At 46.4% G+C, this 20,776-nt stretch overlaps 1 protein-coding gene across 1 annotated transcript in view; it reads left to right on the top strand.

Annotated features, from left to right (window-relative positions):
• Positions 1-20,776, top strand: part of LRP1B (LDL receptor related protein 1B) — a 1,639,960-nt gene that overhangs the window by 383,118 nt on the left and 1,236,066 nt on the right. The window contains 1 exon segment of the mRNA XM_030210865.1: positions 15,055-15,183. Coding sequence (XP_030066725.1) covers positions 15,055-15,183 — 129 coding nt within the window.

Here is a 20,776-nt window from a genome sequence, read left to right on the forward strand (position 1 = left end):
TGAGAGATAGCATATCACAAATTAAATCCGGAAAATCACATTGTGGAAAGTATATGAATTTATTTGCATTCTGCAGAGGGAAATAAGTATTTAATCCCTCTGGCAAACAAGACCTAATACTTGGTGGCAAAACCCTTGTTGGCAAGCACAGCGGTCAGACGTCTTCTGTAGTTGATGATGAGGTTTGCACACAAGTCAGGAGGAATTTTGGTCCACTCCTCTTTGCAGATCATCTCTAAATCATTAAGAGTTCTGGGCTGTCGCTTGGCAACTCGCAGCTTCAGCTCCCTCCATAAGTTTTCAATGGGATTAAGGTCTGGTGACTGGCTAGGCCACTCCATGACCCTAATGTGCTTCTTCCTGAGCCACTCCTTTGTTGCCTTGGCTGTATGTTTTGGGTCATTGTCGTGCTGGAAGACCCAGCCACGACCCATTTTTAAGGCCCTGGCGGAGGGAAGGAGGTTGTCACTCAGAATTGTACGGTACATGGCCCCATCCATTCTCCCATTGATGCGGTGAAGTAGTCCTGTGCCCTTAGCAGAGAAACACCCCCAAAACATAACATTTCCACCTCCATGCTTGACAGTGGGGACGGTGTTCTTTGGGTCATAGGCAGCATTTCTCTTCCTCCAAACACGGCGAGTTGAGTTCATGCCAAAGAGCTCAATTTTTGTCTCATCTGACCACAGCACCTTCTCCCAATCACTCTCGGCATCATCCAGGTGTTCACTGGCAAACTTCAGACGGGCCGTCACATGTGCCTTCCGGAGCAGGGGGACCTTGCGGGCACTGCAGGATTGCAATCCGTTATGTCGTAATGTGTTACCAATGGTTTTCGTGGTGACAGTGGTCCCAGCTGCCTTGAGATCATTGACAAGTTCCCCCCTTGTAGTTGTAGGCTGATTTCTAACCTTCCTCATGATCAAGGATACCCCACGAGGTGAGATTTTGCGTGGAGCCCCAGATCTTTGTCGATTGACAGTCATTTTGTACTTCTTCCATTTTCTTACTATGGCACCAACAGTTGTCTCCTTCTCGCCCAGCGTCTTACTGATGGTTTTGTAGCACATTCCAGCCTTGTGCAGGTGTATGATCTTGTCCCTGACATCCTTAGACAGCTCCTTGCTCTTGGCCATTTTGTAGAGGTTAGAGTCTGACTGATTCACTGAGTCTGTGGACAGGTGTCTTTCATACAGGTGACCATTGCCGACAGCTGTCTGTCATGCAGGTAACGAGTTGATTTGGAGCATCTACCTGGTCTGTAGGGGCCAGATCTCTTACTGGTTGGTGGGGGATCAAATACTTATTTCCCTCTGCAGAATGCAAATAAATTCATATACTTTCCACAATGTGATTTTCCGGATTTAATTTGTGATGTGCTATCTCTCACTGTTACCAATAACCTACCCTTCAATTATGGGCTGCTCATGTCTTTGTCAGTGGGCAAACTTACAAAATCAGCAAGGGATCAAATACTTATTTCCCCCACTGTATAGCAAGGAGCCAAACCTTGCAATATCAAAAATACCTGAGAACATACTTTACTGAAAGAGGAAAATGGTTAAAATGAAGCTGAAAGGGTTGGCCGCAAAGTGAATTTGATTTTAGCAAACTGTGACATTGCTTGCCCCAGAACCTTTTTGATAGAGGACTTGGCTAACTCACTGAGAGGTAATAACTGTGCAGCAGGAGGGGGCAGGGCCCTGCATAGAAAAACACAGACTACTTTGAAACATTCCATGTGCTGGTCCTGAACCATAATACTGCTAAGTGTTCTGTTATTTTTATTCTTAATTTCTCAACTTTCTGGCTATAGGATTAGTTACCTGATATATCTATTCTCCGAGGACAAGCAGGCTGCTTGTTCTCACTGATGGGTGACGTCCACGGCAGCCCCTCCAATCGGAATCTTCACTAGCAAAGTCCTTTGCTAGCCCTCGCGCGCCCGCGCGCACCGCGCATGCGCGGCCGTCTTCCCGCCCGAAACCGGCTCGAGCCGGCCAGTCTTCTTTTGTCCGCACTCGGTACGGTCGTGTTTTCGCCGTGTCGAGCCCCGGAAAGTCGACCTCGCGCGTCCAAATTCTGTTTGAGCGTGTTTTTTTCCTTCGGGAAAGCTTTGTTAGTCGGGAAGTGCTCCGGAAACCCTCCGACCGGGTTTCGTGTCAATCCTCCCCGTACTTCCAGCTTTTTGCCCCGGTAAGTTTTCTTTCGTCGTCGGGGTAGGCCTCTTTTCGGCCTCGGTCGAGATTTTTTCTCCCTCTAAATTTTGGTGCTTCAATTTTCGCCATTTCGGCTTTTGATTTCGCCGGCGTGATTTTTCCGCCCATGACATCGAAGCCTTCCAGCGGCTTCAAGAAGTGCACCCAGTGCGCCCGGGTTATCTCGCTCACTGATCGACACTCGTCGTGTCTTCAGTGTCTGGGGGCCGAGCACCGCCCTCAGAACTGTAGTCTGTGTTCCCTTCTTCAAAGGCGGACTCAGGTAGCGAGACTAGCCCAGTGGAACGTGTTGTTCTCGGGCTCTTCGTCGGCATCGGCACCGGGATCTTCGAGTGCATCGACGTCGTCAGCGTCCAGACCATCTTCCTCGGCCGCCCCTGCATCGAGTGCATCGAGGCATCGGGCCTCTGCATCGGCGCCGAGACATCGGATAGCTGCATCGACGTCGGTGGTACCAGGACCTCGTCTGCTGATGTCGTCGGACGGTGGTGCATCGGGTGGAGTGCAGGTGAGGGCTGTCCATTCCCCTGCTGGTGGCGGTGAGCCCTCGGGTGGGTCTCCTCCTACCCTGAGGGCTCCTGCGGTACAGCCCCCCCGAGATCGACCTTCTTCAGTCTCGGCCCCGAGGAAGCGACGGATGGATTCGACGTCCTCCTCGTCGGTGCCGGGGAGCTCCGGTGACATGCTTCGGAAGAAATCGAAGAAGCATCGACACCGGTCTCCTCCCCATGTCGGCACCGAGAGCTCTGGGTCGCCGAGGGATTCGGCACCCAGCAGGCATCGGCACCGAGAGGACCGCTCACCCTCTGTTCAGGAGGTGTCGATGCGCTCCGCTCTGGACAGCCCGGTACAGCCTCCACGCCCGGAACAGGTACTGACGTCGACGCCTGCATCGACCTCACAGCCTTTCTCTACAGCCGCTCTAAACGAGAGCCTCCGGGCCGTTCTCCCAGAGATTCTGGGAGAGCTGTTGCGCCCTACCCCTCCGGTACCGGCGGTGCTTGCGCCTCCGGTACCGTCGAGCGTGGCGCCGGCTGGCCCATCGCCCAGGTTGAGGTCCCCGACGTCGGTACCGCGTGCGGTACCGACCGCGGCCACCTCCCAGGAAGGCTCCCCGACTACGTCGGCGGAGGGAGCTTCGCCGATGCGGGCGAGGGAGTCTACCTCTCGACGCCCCCATCGTGGACGTGGCTCCACTGAGTCGAGCAGGGCGAGGTTGCAGACACAGGTTCGTGAACTTGTGTCTGACACCGAGGGTGAGGCCTCGTGGGAGGAAGAGGAAGATCCTCGATATTTCTCTGACGAGGAGTCTGAGGGTCTTCCTTCTGATCCCACTCCCTCTCCTGAAAGACAGCTTTCTCCTCCCGAGAGTCTGTCTTTTGCTTCCTTTGTCCGGGAGATGTCTACGGCCATCCCCTTCCCGGTGGTCGTGGAGGACGAGCCCAGGGCTGAAATGTTTGAGCTCCTGGACTATCCTTCTCCACCTAAGGAAGCGTCCACTGTTCCCTTGCACCATGTCCTGAAAAAGACATTGCTTGCGAACTGGACCAAGCCATTAAGTAATCCCCACATTCCCAAGAAGATCGAGTCCCAGTACCGGATCCATGGGGACCCAGAGCTGATGCGCACTCAGTTGCCTCACGACTCTGGAGTTGTGGATTTGGCCCTAAAGAAGGCTAAGAGTTCTAGGGAACATGCTTCGGCGCCCCCGGGCAAGGACGCTAGAACCTTAGACTCCTTTGGGAGGAAGGCCTACCATTCCTCTATGCTCGTGTCCAAGATCCAGTCTTACCAGCTCTACACGAGCATACACATGCGGAACAATGTGCGGCAGTTGGCGGGCTTGGTTGATGCTCTTCCCCCTGAGCAAGCCAAGCCTTTTCAGGAGGTGGTCAGGCAGCTGAAGGCGTGCAGAAAATTCCTGGCCAGAGGAGTTTATGACACTTTTGATGTTGCGTCCAGGGCCGCTGCTCAAGGTGTGGTGATGCGCAGGCTCTCATGGCTGCGCGCCGCCGACCTGGAGAATAGAATCCAGCAGCGGATTGCGGACTCGCCTTGCCGTGCGGACAACATTTTTGGCGAAAAAGTCGAACAGGTGGTAGAGTCTCTCCACCAGCGGGACACCGCATTCGACAAATTCGCCCGCCGGCAGCCTTCAGCTTCTACCTCTACAGGTAGACGATTTTTCGGGGGAAGGAAGACTGTTCCCTACTCTTCTGGCAAGCGTAGGTACAATCCTCCTTCCTGACAGCCTGCGGCCCAGGCTAAGCCCCAGCGCGCTCGCTCTCGTCAGCAGCGTGCGACTCAGCAAGGCCCCGCGGCTCCCCAGCAAAAGCAAGGGGCGAGCTTTTGACTGGCTCCAGCAGAGCATAGCCGACATCCAAGTGTCCGTGCCGGGCGACCTGCCAGTCGGAGGGAGGTTGAAAGCTTTTCACCAAAGGTGGCCTCTCATAACCTCCGATCAGTGGGTTCTGCAAATAGTCCGGCAAGGATACACCCTCAATTTGGCATCAAACCCTCCAAATTGTCCACCGGGAGCTCAGTCTTACAGCTTCCAGCACAAGAGGGTACTTGTAGAGGAACTCTCCGCCCTTCTCAGCGCCAATGCGGTCGAGCCCGTGCCATCCGGGCAAGAAGGGCTGGGATTCTATTCCAGGTACTTCCTTGTGGAAAAGAAAACAGGGGGGATGCGTCCCATCCTAGACCTAAGGGCCCTGAACAAATATCTCGTAAAAGAAAAGTTCAGGATGCTTTCCCTGGGCACCCTTCTCCCCATGATTCAGCAAAACGATTGGCTATGCTCTCTGGACTTGAAGGATGCCTATACACACATCCCGATACTGCCAGCTCACAGACAGTATCTGCGATTTCAGTTGGGCACCCGCCACTTCCAGTACTGTGTGCTACCCTTTGGGCTCGCCTCTGCGCCCAGGGTGTTCACAAAGTGCCTAGCTGTGGTAGCAGCGGCACTTCGCAGGCTGGGAGTGCACGTGTTCCCATATCTCGACGATTGGCTGGTGAAGAACACATCCGAGGCAGGAGCCCTGCAGTCCATGCAGATGACTATTCGCCTTCTGGAGCTACTGGGGTTTGTGATAAATTACCCAAAGTCCCATCTTCTTCCAGTGCAGAACCTCGAATTCATAGGAGCCCTGCTGGATTCTCGGACGGCTCGCGCCTATCTCCCAGAGACGAGAGCCAACAACTTGTTGTCCCTCGTCTCCCGGGTGCGGGCGTCCCAGCAGATCACAGCTCGGCAGATGTTGAGATTGCTGGGCCACATGGCCTCCACAGTTCATGTGACTCCCATGGCCCGCCTTCACATGAGATCTGCTCAATGGACCCTAGCCTCCCAGTGGTATCAGGCCGCTGGGGGACTAGAGGACGTGATCCACCTGTCCACGAGTTTTCTCGAATCCCTGTATTGGTGGACGATTTGGACCAATTTGACTCTGGGACGTCCCTTCCAAATTCCTCAGCCACAAAAAGTGCTGACCACGGATGCGTCTCTCCTGGGATGGGGAGCTCATGTCGATGGGCTTCACACCCAAGGAAGCTGGTCCCTCCAAGAACGCGATCTACAGATCAATCTTCTGGAGTTACGAGCGATCTGGAACGCTCTGAAGGCTTTCAGAGATCGGCTGTCCCACCAAATTATCCAAATTCAGACAGACAACCAGGTTGCCATGTATTATGTAAACAAGCAGGGGGGCACCGGATCTCGCCCCTGTGTCAGGAAGCCGTCAGCATGTGGACCTGGGCTCGCCGGAACGGCATGGTGCTCCAAGCCACATATCTGGCAGGCGTAAACAACAGTCTGGCCGACAGACTGAGCAGGATTATGCATCCTCACGAGTGGTCGCTCAATTCCAAAGTGGTGCGCCAGATCTTCCAAGCGTGGGGCACCCCCTTGGTGGATCTCTTCGCATCTCGAGTGAACCACAAAGTCCCTCAGTTCTGTTCCAGGCTTCAGGCCCACGGCAGACTGGCATCGGATGCCTTCCTCCTGGACTGGGGGGAGGGTCTGCTGTATGCTTATCCTCCCATTCCTCTGGTGGGGAAGACTTTGTTGAAACTCAAGCAAGACCGAGGCACCATGATCCTGATTGCTCCTTTTTGGCCGCGTCAGATCTGGTTCCCTCTTCTTCTGGAGTTATCCTCCGAAGAACCGTGGAGATTGGAGTGTTTTCTGACCCTCATCACGCAGGACGAAGGGGCTCTTCTGCATCCCAACCTCCAGTCTCTGGCTCTCACGGCCTGGATGTTGAGGGCGTAGATTTTGCCTCTTTGGGTCTGCCAGAGGGTGTCTCCCGCATCTTGCTTGCTTCCAGGAAAGACTCCACTAAGAGAAGTTACTTCTTTCATTGGCGGAGGTTTGCCGTCTGGTGTGACAGCAAGGCCCTAGATCCTCGCTCTTGTCCTACACAGACCCTGCTTGAATACCTTCTGCACTTGTCTGAGTCTGGTCTCAAGACCAACTCTGTAAGAGTTCATCTTAGTGCAATCAGTGCATACCATTACCATGTGGAAGGTAAGCCGATCTCAGGACAGCCTTTAGTTGTTCGCTTCATGAGAGGTTTGCTTTTGTCAAAGCCCCCTGTCAAGCCTCCTACAGTGTCATGGGATCTCAATGTCGTTCTCACCCAGCTGATGAAACCTCCGTTTGAGCCACTGAATTCCTGCCATCCGAAGTACTTGACCTGGAAGGTCATTTTCTTGGTGGCAGTTACTTCAGCTCGTAGAGTCAGTGAGCTTCAGGCCCTGGTAGCCCAGGCCCCTTACACCAAATTTCATCATAACAGAGTAGTCCTCCGCACTCACCCTAAGTTCTTGCCAAAGGTCGTGTCGGAGTTCCATCTGAACCAGTCAATTGTCTTGCCAACATTCTTTCCCCGTCCTCATTCCTGCCCTGCTGAACGTCAGCTGCACACATTGGACTGCAAGAGAGCATTGGCCTTCTACTTGGAGCGGACACAGCCCCACAGACAGTCCGCCCAATTGTTTGTTTCTTTTGATCCCAATAGGAGGGGAGTGGCTGTAGGGAAACGCACCATATCCAATTGGCTAGCAGATTGCATTTCCTTCACTTACGCCCAGGCGGGGCTGGCTCTTGAGGGTCATGTCACGGCTCATAATGTTAGAGCCATGGCTGCGTCGGTAGCCCACTTGAAGTCAGCCTCCATTGAAGAAATTTGCAAAGCTGCGACGTGGGCTTCTGTCCACACATTCACATCCCATTACTGCCTGCAGCAGGATACCCGACGCGACAGTCGGTTCGGGCAGTCAGTTCTTCAGAACCTGTTTGGGCTTTAGGATCCAACTCCACCCCCCGAGGGCCCTGTTTGTTCTGTTCCAGGCTACACTCTCAGTTAGTTGGTAAATTTTTTTAGGTCAATCTCTGTTATGTCCTCGCCGTTGCGAGGCCCAATTGACCATGGTTGTTGTTTTGAGTGAGCCTGGGGGCTAGGGATACCCCATCAGTGAGAACAAGCAGCCTGCTTGTCCTCGGAGAAAGCGAATGCTACATACCTGTAGAAGGTATTCTCCGAGGACAGCAGGCTGATTGTTCTCACAAACCCGCCCGCCTCCCCTTTGGAGTTGTGTCTTCCCTTAAGAGTATTGTCTTGCTACATACTGGACTGGCCGGCTCGAGCCGGTTTCGGGCGGGAAGACGGCCGCGCATGCGCGGTGCGCGCGGGCGCGCGAGGGCTAGCAAAGGACTTTGCTAGTGAAGATTCCGATTGGAGGGGCTGCCGTGGACGTCACCCATCAGTGAGAACAATCAGCCTGCTGTCCTCGGAGAATACCTTCTACAGGTATGTAGCATTCGCTTTCTAGCTTCTCCTACCTCTGCACGCAGATATGGAATGAATTACCGAATACCATAAAAACAACACATGATTTGACAACCTTCTGGATGCTACTGAAGGCGAACTTGTTCAAAAAGACTTACAATAAAAATCCTTCACAATGACTTAACTCATAAACTACACCTGAATCAACCAAAACTGATTTCCTTTTAATTTGATTACCTCAATCACAATATCATTATTGATCATTATATCTCATCCTGATCTCACTCATGTGCTATGTATTATTTATTTACCTACCCTCACCTCGCTTTTATGTTATGTGTTACTTATTTACTTACCTTAACTTACTTATTATTCTTCGCATCTTTATTGTAACATTATACTGAATTTCTTACTCTGCTAATGTTAATTGATATTATGACATATTGTAAGCCACATTGAGCCTGCAAATGGGTGGGAAAATGTGGGATACAAGTACGGCAAAATAAATAAATATATTTATTCTCTGGACTTTATTGCTTATTACTTAATTAATTTGTTCTGTGAATCTGTATTGTGGTGTACTTCTCTGTCTTCTAAACCAGACCCCTGAAAAATTTAAAAAAAAACTTTCTCTCCCTTTCTGCCTAGCTCTGATAGTAGTGAGCATAGGCTTTTCAAACTATTTCTTTTGCTCTAGCTGTAACATTCTAACTTTGGCTAATATACTGTAGACAAGTTTTGCCAGGTTTATTTTCCATTGTTAGTGTAAAGGGGTGTAAAGAAAAAAAAAAGATTTTGCCCATTTTGAGGTTTACCTGGAGTCATGGGGAGCTGTTGTGGGGCTGATTTGGCTTTGCCTGATGTTTGGAGCTTGCCAGCATATCTGGCGGTTTTTGGGCCATGTGTGGCCCATTTACAGTTTTTTTTGTTGTTGTTGTTGTTTTTTGCGGCCAATGTTTTGGGTCTGGCTCCACTGGCTCCTATGATGTTGAGAGCCATTTTGGGTCCGGAGAAAGTCCGTGGCGGAGAGGCACTGAAAATGTGGCTGGTGTGGCTAAAAGCGCTGCTGCGAATGAAGAATGGGACCGGCCGGTAGGAAAATCCCCTGCTTGAAGCCTGGTCTGAGGATGGGAGAGCGTTCTGGGCATGTGTGAACTTTCGCACATGCTCAGGACGTCTCCAGAGCTTGTGGTAGGCTGCAAACGAAGAAACAAAAGGGGTTCGCAGTTTCCACAAAAATTCAACAAAAGAAGGAAGTGGAAAACACAACTTCAAGAGATCAATCCGAGACACCAGGGTGAGATGCTCCAAGAAAGCTTTATTAGGACCCTACACGGGGGGGTCGAATCTGTTGGTGCGAGGCAGTACACTTAATTTTATCCAGAGACGATATTTCATGTGCTCCATTGTCAATCAGTATATACTTTGTGCATCCACTGATCGACCCCTGATGAAGGCTTTTTTAAAAGCCGAAACACGAACCGTGTAGGGTCCTAATAAAGCTTTCTTGGAGCATCTCACCCTGGTGTCACGGATTGATCTCTTGAGGCTGCAAACGAAGCCAGGGCCTGGATTTTAAGTCTGCCCGGCCAGAGAATCACACCATTCATGGTTTTATACCGCTGGCATCCTGGGGTCACCGGGGGCTCACCAGAACTCTGAAGATGGATGAGGACCACCAGATGGATGTTAGGAGAGTAAGGTGAGAGGCCTTTGGGCCTTGGTTTGATTTAATTTTATTTAATTAGAGTATTTTTTTGGAGATTTGTTTTTTGGGCATTCCAAGATGGTTTTTAAAAAATTCTTTTTATGGTCAGGGGGTCCTAGGATTCCTTTTAGGTGGGCTGGGTCACCTAAATTTTGATTAATTGAGGTGCAGAGCACCTTACACTGCTTTGGATGTGGTGTCTACAAGCGTAAATTGATTTTAACCCGTGCTAAAAATTTGGTAATTTTTGTTGAATTTTAGTGGTGATTTTGGGTGAAATTGTGAAATGTAGTAACTGTAAGTGAATTTTAAATTTAAAAACAGGGACAAGATTGTGTTTGAAGTGACTCAGAAGATAGTGTAACTTTTATTTAAATTCTGTGTATTTTAGAATATGTTTTATAGAGAAAACCATTTTCCCCATTAAAACCAGTGGGAAAATGGGTTTCAAGATTGAGATTTTCACTATATTCCAAACAGTAAAAAAAATTAAACATTCCATGTACATGTACTTGATTGGCTATGGAGGGTGAGGTGATTGATCCAAGCTGAAGCCTGGTTGCCTGGGAAATGACAGTTTCAGCTGATGTCAGAGGAGCCCAGGACATCAATGTGGCTGGAAGTGTGTTAGTGTGACCGTGACACCTGAAAGCAGAAAAGTGACACATTAGCTTTTAAAATTAGTGCTATGGTAACTGAAGCCTGATTGTGAAGGGAGAAGATAGTTTCCCTTGGCAAGAAACTTTAGGGAATTGAATGTGTTAATGGGTGTTATCTGACACTGGGCAGTCAACTGTTTGAAGTAACTAGTTCCAAAACTAATGGTGGCACATGAAGGTGACACTGAGTTATGTGCAAGAGAATAATCTAACCTAGATTTCTATCTATGGGGTTTGGCTGGATTGTGAGCAAGAGATTGTGTTGTGTGGGTGTAAGTAGTTACTTTGATATAGCAACAAGTGCATTACTTACGCTGAGTAAAACCAAAGCCTATTTCTTAAACTGAGAGGCTGAAATTGATTTCTAAGCCTGTGTTACTGGATGAATGAACCAGTGATGTGAGTGAACTGAGACACTCAAGCAGCTGGCTCCTATAGAATAGGGCATAAGTGAAAGAATAGGAATGATGATAGGGAAGCAAAATAATTTTATTTTATTGTTAAACGCCCACAGCAATCCCTTACTCCATATTTAGGGACTGATTTGTGTACAAGAGTGAGGGAGGTAGGGTATTTCTCCTCGTTGGTTTGCAGTAAAGACAGGTGTCAAGCTACAGGAGCGGCACAGCCAAAAACAGCATCAAAGTCCTCCACGCAAGCAAGACAAGTTCCTTTCAAGACAGAGTCCATATAAGTGCATCATGCCTAAAGAGAACTGTATCATTTGTTGAGACTTGCATATTTGTCAAAACACATGCAGATTGTGAAACATTGAAGGAAGACCTTAGGAAATGGGAAGACTGGGTATCCAAATAGCAGATGAAATTTAAACTGGGTAGTTGCAAAGTGATGCGCACTGGGAAGAATAATCCGAATCATAGTTACCTGATGCTAGGAGTCAGCACTCAAGAAAAAGATTGAGATGTAATTGTAGACAATATGCTGAAATCTTCTGCTCAGAGTGTGACAGCAACCAAAAAAGCAAACAGGATGCTATGAAATATTAGGAAGGGGATGCAAAATAAGACTAAGAATATTATAATGCCTTTGTATTGCTCCATAGTGTGAACTCACCTATTGTGTTCAATTCTGGTTGCTGTATGTCAAAAAAGATATAACAGAATTAGACAAGGTTAAGTGACCAAAATGATAAAGAGGATGGAACTCCTCTCTTATAAGCAAAGCCTAAATAGGGTAGGGCTCTTCAGCTTAGAAAAGATGACTGAGGGGAGATATGATTGAGGTGTACAAAATCTTGAGTAGTATAGCATGAGTAGAAGTGAATCAATTTTTTACTCCTTTAAAAAGTAAAAAGACTAGGGGACACTCAATAACGTTACATGGAAATACTTTTATAACAAATAAGAGGACATTTTTTTCCACTCAATGAATAGTTAAGCTGTGGAACTCTTTGCTGGAGGATGTAGTAACAGCGGTTAGCATATCTGGGATTTAAAAAAAAAGGTATGGACAAGTTCCTGGAGGAAAAGTCCATAGTCTGTTAATGAGAGAGACATGAGGAAGCTACTGCTTGCCCTGGGATAGGTAGCATGCAATATTGCCGGTATTTGGGTTTCTGCCAGGTACTTGTGACATGGCTTGGTCACTGTTGGAAACAGGATATTGAGCTAGATGAATCATTGGTCTGACGCAGTATGGCTGTTCTTATGTTCTTATGATACAAACATAGTGATGCCATCTGCATATATTAGTGGGTGATAACCCCACCTAGCTAGGTTCTTCCCTGGGGCCACCAACATCAGGTTGAATGAAACTGAAAACAGTGGTGAACCCTCAGGAACCCCCGCAACCTAGGTTCCAAGCATTAGAAAATGCACCCTTCATTTTTACTCTATATGATCTACTCACTAAAAAACCTTTAAACCACTTGAACATCAACCTACTAATCCCATAATAATCCAGTGTGGCTATGAAAAACCTCATGATCAACTAAATCAAAGGCACTTGGCATATCAAAATGCATTAAGATCACCCTTTTTCCAGTACTCAGTGCCTGTCTTACCTTTGCTATTAAAGTCATCACTACAGTTTCTGTGTTATACCCTCCTCTGAAACCAAATTGGGACTCATGTAAGATATTAAGTTGATTCAGGTAATCTACTAGCTGGTTAGCCATTATCTGCTAGATTCTATGTAGCACATCTAGAGATCCATGTTGAGATCCTGGTGTATTCTATAACAATGGGTGTAACTTAATTGGTTTAACAAGCTAATCAACATTGAAAACAGCACTTAACAAACAATAATGAGCACTAATTGGCAAAATGAGAATTTACACATACCACTCACTAAACATATTCTATTATGAAGTGCACCTAAATTCTAATGCACACAGTTCAAAATGGGCATGGCTATGGATGGGGAAATGGGCATTTCATGTGCGTTCCAAAATGTACACATGTAGTTATAGAATATGGCCCAGTGAGCATAAATCTACATGCAAGGATTTATGCCACATTTTTATTGGTGTAAATGGAGATGGATAGTTTTAGACACTAGGGTATCGACTAAGTGTATTCTATATACCGTGCCTAAATATAGGCACTGCATATAGAATATGCTTAGTCAGAAATGTTTACCGCATGGATTTTTTAGGCACCTTACATAGAATCTGGCCCTATACCCTACATAATCTTCTCCAACAGCTGTATCCAATCAACTGATCTATAATTTTATGCTTCCCTCAAAGATAAAGTTTTATTCTTTGGAATAGGTATAAGTATGATGTTACCTTTTCTTACTGGAAATTCCCATTTACCAAATATACCAATTATACTATGCTGTAAAAACTCAAGAAACTCTAAAGGAGCATTTGTTATCAAATATGCAGGACATTCATCTAACACAATGAGACCTAGCAATTTTTTTAGATGTCATTGAACCTCTGAAATAGAAGGTAACTTAAACTGATCCCAAATTCTATTGGACATTATCCCCTCATTACCCAATTCTACACACTGAATATAATCTAATATCTCTAATGGTAACCCTTTCCTTATTTTCAATATCTTGTCCTTGAAATATAGAGCTAGATCTTCAGCTGATGGAACCATTTCATTAGTTTAAAGTAAATCACTTGGACTAAATAGATTTTCACTATTGAGTATAATTTTTTTTCCAATCTGGAAATTCCTTATATATGTATTCTGAAAAATAATCTGCTTTAACTTGTTTGACCTTTCTCTTAAATATATATTAATCACATTCTTCCAAGTTTCCTTATTTCTGTCTATAGGATTATTATAAATTCTACTACTACTACTACTACTTAACACTTCTAAAACGCTACTAGGGTTACGCAGCGCTGTACAGTTTAACAAAGAAGGACAATAAGCCAATGAATCTTTGTTATAAATATTATATTGATGTAAAATGTCACTTATCCTACTCCAAAACTTTAAATCAGCAATCCTACCCCTAGATTATCATAATAAAATAACATCCCTTCAAGCCCTACATAGTTTATTTTCCACTGCATTATGGTTCTTAATTTATGATCCGACCAAATTGTTTGTTCCCACGCACCACCTTTAAAAACCAGATTGTCAACAAGTTCTGATCTATAACCAGTAATTGATTCAGGGGCGTAGCCAGACTTCGGCAGGAGGGGGGGGTCTAGAGCCCGAGGTGAGGGGGCATATTTTGCCCCCACCCCCCGGCGCCGCTGACCCCCCACCATTGCCGACCCCCCCCCCGCCGCCACCACCACCACCAACAACAACTTTGACGACCCCTGCCAATGACCCTTTCAACCCCCCTCCTGCCGACGACCCTCTCGATCCCCCTCCCGCCGCCAACCCTCCCCCGCTGCTGCCGTCGTCTACCTTTACTGGCGGGGGACCCCAATCCCCACCAGCTGAGGTCCTCTTCTTCCCACGCAAGGCTTCATTGCACATTGTATGTGCAGGACGTCAGACTCACAGAAACAGAACAAAGCCTTGCAGATTAGCCAGCCAGCAAGACTTCATTCTGTTTCTGTGATTCTAACGTCCTACACGTACAACGTGCAATGAAGCCTTGCGCGGGAAGAAGAGGACCTCAGCTGGTGGGGCCGCGCAAGGCTTCATTCTGTTTCTGACGTCCTACACTTTGTATGTGCAGGATGTCAGAAACAGAATGAAGCCTTGCGCGGAAAGAAGAGGACCTCAGCTGGCGGGGATTGGGGTCCCCCGCCAGCAAAGGTAGCCCATGGCGACGGCAGTGGCGGGGTAGGGTTGGTCATCAGCAGGGGGGTCCAAGGCCAAATCTACAGGGGCCCAGGCCCCCGTGGCCCCACGTAGCTACACCATTGAATTGATTAGTATCTGGTTCGTGCATGAGCCCTTACTGTCTAGAAAATAGGTGGCAGTAAGTGCTCATGCACAAATGGCCATACGGTAATGGGACATTAGTGTGTAGTCATTAATAGAGAAAATGGGAAATGGGACCATTTTATAGCTGCAGTAATGGGTCATTTTACTAAGACATGCTAAAAAGTGACTAGCGTTACTGTCAGCATGTGGATTTCATGTGCAGCCAGTTTTTGTGCAGCAGTAAAATAGTCACTTTTTTTTTTTTTTAATGACCATGCACTAATTTCCCATTAGTATGTAGCCATTACAGCTGGGAGCTCTTACTGCCACCTATTTACAGATTATATTTTGTCTTCATAGATTTAGATGAATGTGCCACATATGGAACTTGCAGTCAGACTTGCACCAATACCCTTGGATCTTATGTGTGTAGCTGTGTGGAGGGATATATACTACAGTCTGACAACAAATCTTGCAAGGCCAAAAATGGTAAGTTCTAACATTTATTTCTAATTCATTTCTATCCCAGATTATCTGGAGAGTCTAAACTGCTTTCAATCCAACACATAAAAGTTACAATAACCAAAAAAAAATGAAAATGAAAAAAAATTAATCCACAATTTAATGTATTTTATAATTACCTGTTAATGGGGCCTTATTACTAAGCTCTGCTAATAAATAGGCTTAGCATGCCCCAAAACGAGATTTTCCCGCACTCTTCTAGCATGACCATAAAATAGGCATGTTTCTTTTTGTTCAGCTTTTGTTCATATAGCATTTGAACAAATTAATGTAGAAAAACTTACTGCCTCCTATTTAGGAGGTGCTAAAGGCTCCCACGTTAAGGACTTGCTAGCCGTTAGTGCACCAGTGATGTCAGCACGCTAGCTGAATAGTTCTTCCATAGCCATTCTCTGTGGTATTTATTCTCTTCCAACAATAAATAAATATCACAGGCTTAGCATGCACAAATGGCACATCTAATGCAGAATGCTTTAACACATCAAGTATTAGGCCATTATTTTCTGTGTTAAGCACGTTAGCGCTTAATGCAACTTAGTAAAAGGGCCCCAATATTCTTTCCTTCTCTTTATTGCTTGGTAAGTGATCTTGATATACAAATAAATCAAGTGGATTTTCTTTCACACTACCATATTAATCCATATCTAAAAAATATAAAATAGCACAAATTGTTTCAAATGAAGAAGAGTTTTAATTAATGCTAGAATAATTCATATCACCATCTTGCAAAGTTTATTATTCATGTTGTTATACAAATTATTCACATATATACATTTTGGCAATTCTATAATTGGGTGCATGCCTTGTATGTAAAAGTGCACAGAAAGGCAGCACTTATGCACATAAGTGCAGATGGTACATTACTGCAAGGAGACATACAGATGGGTGGAGCATGGGAGGAGCATGGGCTTTTCTTTAACTTACTCACACAACTTATAGAATACTATGTTATGTGTGTTGCATGTCACACATTTGCCATTGACCCGGTGTAAATGTTCATGCCTAAATTTAGACACGCCAATTTGAGTTTAGTATTCTGTAATGGAATTGAGGTACCCAGATGCTGTTATAGAATAGGTGTTCCCCGTGCTGCACACATTAGCTTCCTGCACACACACTATCTGCCGGAGCATGTAACACAAGCACTTATGCAATCCAAAATACTAAGCCACTCCTGTGGCACAACCCAACCATTCCAAACAGCATTCACCCAAACAGCATCCCTCTGACATCATATCCCCAACAGGTAACCCCTACCCAAGAGTCACCCCCTAAATCTAGACTTCTGCAATAGGCACCCCCACCCCCTACTCACTGGCACTCACCTGGGGATCTTAAGGATAGTCTAGTATATCACAGCAGGAGTGATCTCAGTCTGCTCTTTTCCCTTGGATCTGATGGGATTCAAAATGGCACCTATGAGCTCTAGTAGTAGATTACCAGTAGAGATTATCCTGTTTTATGATTTAGAAGGACAATTGCTCCTTATACAAGAGGATGAAACCCTACTTGTAGTACTGAAAAGTTACCGCTAGGAGCCATAGGTACCATTTTGAACCCTGGCAGCTCCAAGGTGGGAGGAGAGGGGGCACCAGTCCTGCCCTGGTCCAGTAGACTACCAGAAACACCTATCGATAAGTCCTGGGGGGAAATTGGAGGGTAGGGGAGATGTTGCCTATCGGGGAAGTCTGGATTAGGGGGTGCCTATTTGCTGGTCTAGATGAGGGGTGGGGCTTGTATTGGGCTGATTGGGGTGGGATTTCTGTTGGGAGGATAGGAAAGGCGATTTCTCAGAATAGTAACATAGTAAATGACGGCAGAAAAAGACCTGCATGGTACATCCAGTCTGCCCAACAAGACAAACTCATATGTGCTACTTTTTGTGTATACCCTACTTTGATTTGTACCTGTCCTCTTCAGGGCACAGACCATATAAGTCTGTCCAGCACTATCCCCGCCTCCCAACCACCAGCCCCGCCTCCCACCACTGGCTCTGGCACAGACCGTATAAGTCTGCCCAGCACTATCCTCGCCTCCCACCACCAGCTGGCTCTGCCACCCAATCTCGGCTAAGGGTGGCCATACCACCGAACTGCCAGTATCATGGCTACATTTAACACCGCTAATAGCAGACACGGCACCCAGTATACATGCTTGCACCCTTACATGGAAGCATGACCCCTAGTAGTAGTGCTGCAAGACTACTGCTAGGGGTAACCAATGCCATTTTGGATCCTAGTGTCTGTAATAACAGAAGTGACTAGGAATTGCTCCTGCCTGGCCCGCTAGACACCAATAAAGTTCCAAGGTATCCCTGGGGAGGTTCAAAATTTGTGTGAAGTCTTCCATTGGGGGAGGGGGAACTTCTTGGTGGGGGTGTTCAGCACCTGGGAGGATGAACTTCTGGGTAGGGGGTGTTCAGCACTCATGGGCCCTTCAGGTTTGGGGGAGCAACTTTTGGAAGAGCCTTGATTTGGGAGGCTGGAAAAGGGGTTACATGTTTGGGTGGCACTCTGGCCACAGCTATTTTGTAAGGTTGCCAGCCCCTATAAAGATGTGACCTTTGAGCATTGGACTATGGCTTTGTGGCCTGATGCTCCCAGGCAGTAAAATAACCCCAGATTTTTGTTATGATTATTATTGCAGTGTGCATCTGCTGTTCACTACAATTTATCGTATTTGCATAGTAATGAGCAGCTCTACATGCATTTCCATGTTTTGCATATCATTATTATGTCTGTGAATAACCTAAATAATGCTCTATTTTAGGTCACATTAGAGCCCTTTAAACGTGTTAAGAGAAAAAAGATAATCTAATCCAGCATTTGTTAACCACTAATTCTTCCATGGGTCCAATGTGATGTACAAGTACACATTATAATACATTCAGATTACAAAATGTGAATATGCATCATATTACATACCTACATACAAGTTGAAATATACAGATAGCAAAGAGAAGGTCCAAAAGTACACAATCCAAAACAGCAAGAAAAAGCACACAAAGGCCTCCAAAACTGGAACAATTCATTTGTGCCTTTTATTACTGAAATATACAGATAAGAATATTATAAAATAATTACAAATACCTAACATTTCTCAATTCAAATTAGAAACCAAATATTCATTGAATAAAATGATCTTTATATATTTATGAAATAACTCATAATAGTTCTCAAATCTTAAATTCACTGGCAAAGAATTCCAAAAATAAGCATCCTGATAGGATTAGAATTGTTCATGATTTCTCTTAGATGTTACCCTTGAATAGGCGGATACAAAACATAGTTATTGTTCTTAAGCTTAAATGTTAGCCTAGAAGAACAATACAATAAATCATATACATAGAAAGAACTTTTGCCGTGTAAGGAAGACCTCACAGTTAAGCTGTGAGGGAGTTAACATTGGCTGAAGCCAAGGCAGCCAAGAAGGGAAAGGAAAGGGAGGGGAAGGGGGAGGGGGAGGAGTGAGTAAGATTAGAATTAGGTAGAAGTTAGGTTAGCAACAGGGAAGGAGGAGGAGGATTGGGTAAAGGAAAAGGGTTAGGATTGGTTGGAAGAGAAGTGTTAGGATAGGGTGAAGATTTGGCACTCAGAAATTAGTTTAGTTAGGTAGGAGTGGGTTAGGGTGGTTAGTAGAGAGCTGAAGGACCCTTCCCAGCCCGCCCTGGGTGGGAGGAGTTTGTGCTTTGGGGAGGAGTTTTGGGAATATGGGTGGAATGGGGGGGGGATGAGGGAAGATAGGTAGCAGCTTGTAATGAAAAGGGTGCCTGGATGAGGGGTTTAAGAGGCACCAGAAGCGGTTAAATGAATATTATGAAATATACAGTGGTGGAAATAAGTATTTGATCCCTTGCTGATTTTGTAAGTTTGCCCACTGACAAAGACATGAGCAGCCCATAATTGAAGGGTAGGTTATTGGTAACAGTGAGAGATAGCACATCACAAATTAAATCCGGAAAATCACATTGTGGAAAGTATATGAATTTATTTGCATTCTGCAGAGGGAAATAAGTATTTGATCCCCCACCAACCAGTAAGAGATCTGGCCCCTACAGACCAGGTAGATGCTCCAAATCAACTCGTTACCTGCATGACAGACAGCTGTCGGCAATGGTCACCTGTATGAAAGACACCTGTCTACAGACTCAGTGAATCAGTCAGACTCTAACCTCTACAAAATGGCCAAGAGCAAGGAGCTGTCTAAGGATGTCAGGGACAAGATCATACACCTGCACAAGGCTGGAATGGACTACAAAACCATCAGTAAGACGCTGGGCGAGAAGGAGACAACTGTTGGTGCCATAGTAAGAAAATGGAAGAAGTACAAAATGACTGTCAATCGACAAAGATCTGGGGCTCCACGCAAAATCTCACCTCGTGGGGTATCCTTGATCATGAGGAAGGTTAGAAATCAGCCTACAACTACAAGGGGGGAACTTGTCAATGATCTCAAGGCAGCTGGGACCACTGTCACCACGAAAACCATTGGTAACACATTACGACATAACGGATTGCAATCCTGCAGTGCCCGCAAGGTCCCCCTGCTCCGGAAGGCACATGTGACGGCCCGTCTGAAGTTTGCCAGTGAACACCTGGATGATGCCGAGAGTGATTGGGAGAAGGTGCTGTGGTCAGATGAGACAAAAATTGAGCTCTTTGGCATGAACTCAACTCGCCGTGTTTGGAGGAAGAGAAATGCTGCCTATGACCCAAAGAACACCGTCCCCACAGTCAAGCATGGAGGTGGAAATGTTATGTTTTGGGGGTGTTTCTCTGCTAAGGGCACAGGACTACTTCACCGCATCAATGGGAGAATGGATGGGGCCATGTACCGTACAATTCTGAGTGACAACCTCCTTCCCTCCGCCAGGGCCTTAAAAATGGGTCGTGGCTGGGTCTTCCAGCACGACAATGACCCAAAACATACAGCCAAGGCAACAAAGGAGTGGCTCAGGAAGAAGCACATTAGGGTCATGGAGTGGCCTAGCCAGTCACCAGACCTTAATCCCATTGAAAACTTATGGAGGGAGCTGAAGCTGCGAGTTGCCAAGCGACAGCCCAGAACTCTTAATGATTTAGAGATGATCTGCAAAGAGGAGTGGACCAAAATTCCTCCTGACATGTGTGCAAACCTCATCATCAACTACAGAAGACGTCTGACCGCTGTGCTTGCCAACAAGGGTTTTGCCACCAAGTATTAGGTCTTGTTTGCCAGAGGGATTAAATACTTATTTCCCTCTGCAGAATGCAAATAAATTCATATACTTTCCACAATGTGATTTTCCGGATTTAATTTGTGATGTGCTATCTCTCACTGTTACCAATAACCTACCCTTCAATTATGGGCTGCTCATGTCTTTGTCAGTGGGCAAACTTACAAAATCAGCAAGGGATCAAATACTTATTTCCACCACTGTATATGAAATAGAAATGAACTCGTGGGCGGAACCGCCATGAGTAAGAGGTGGCTTGACGGTACCATAAGTCACATGGGTGGAGGGGGGTAAGGTGGGAAGAAAGTGAGCCAGTTCGTTACCGAATGGCTTAACATTATTAAC

Source organism: Microcaecilia unicolor, chromosome 7 (assembly GCF_901765095.1).
Source record: "Microcaecilia unicolor chromosome 7, aMicUni1.1, whole genome shotgun sequence".
Lineage (NCBI taxonomy): Eukaryota > Metazoa > Chordata > Amphibia > Gymnophiona > Siphonopidae > Microcaecilia > Microcaecilia unicolor.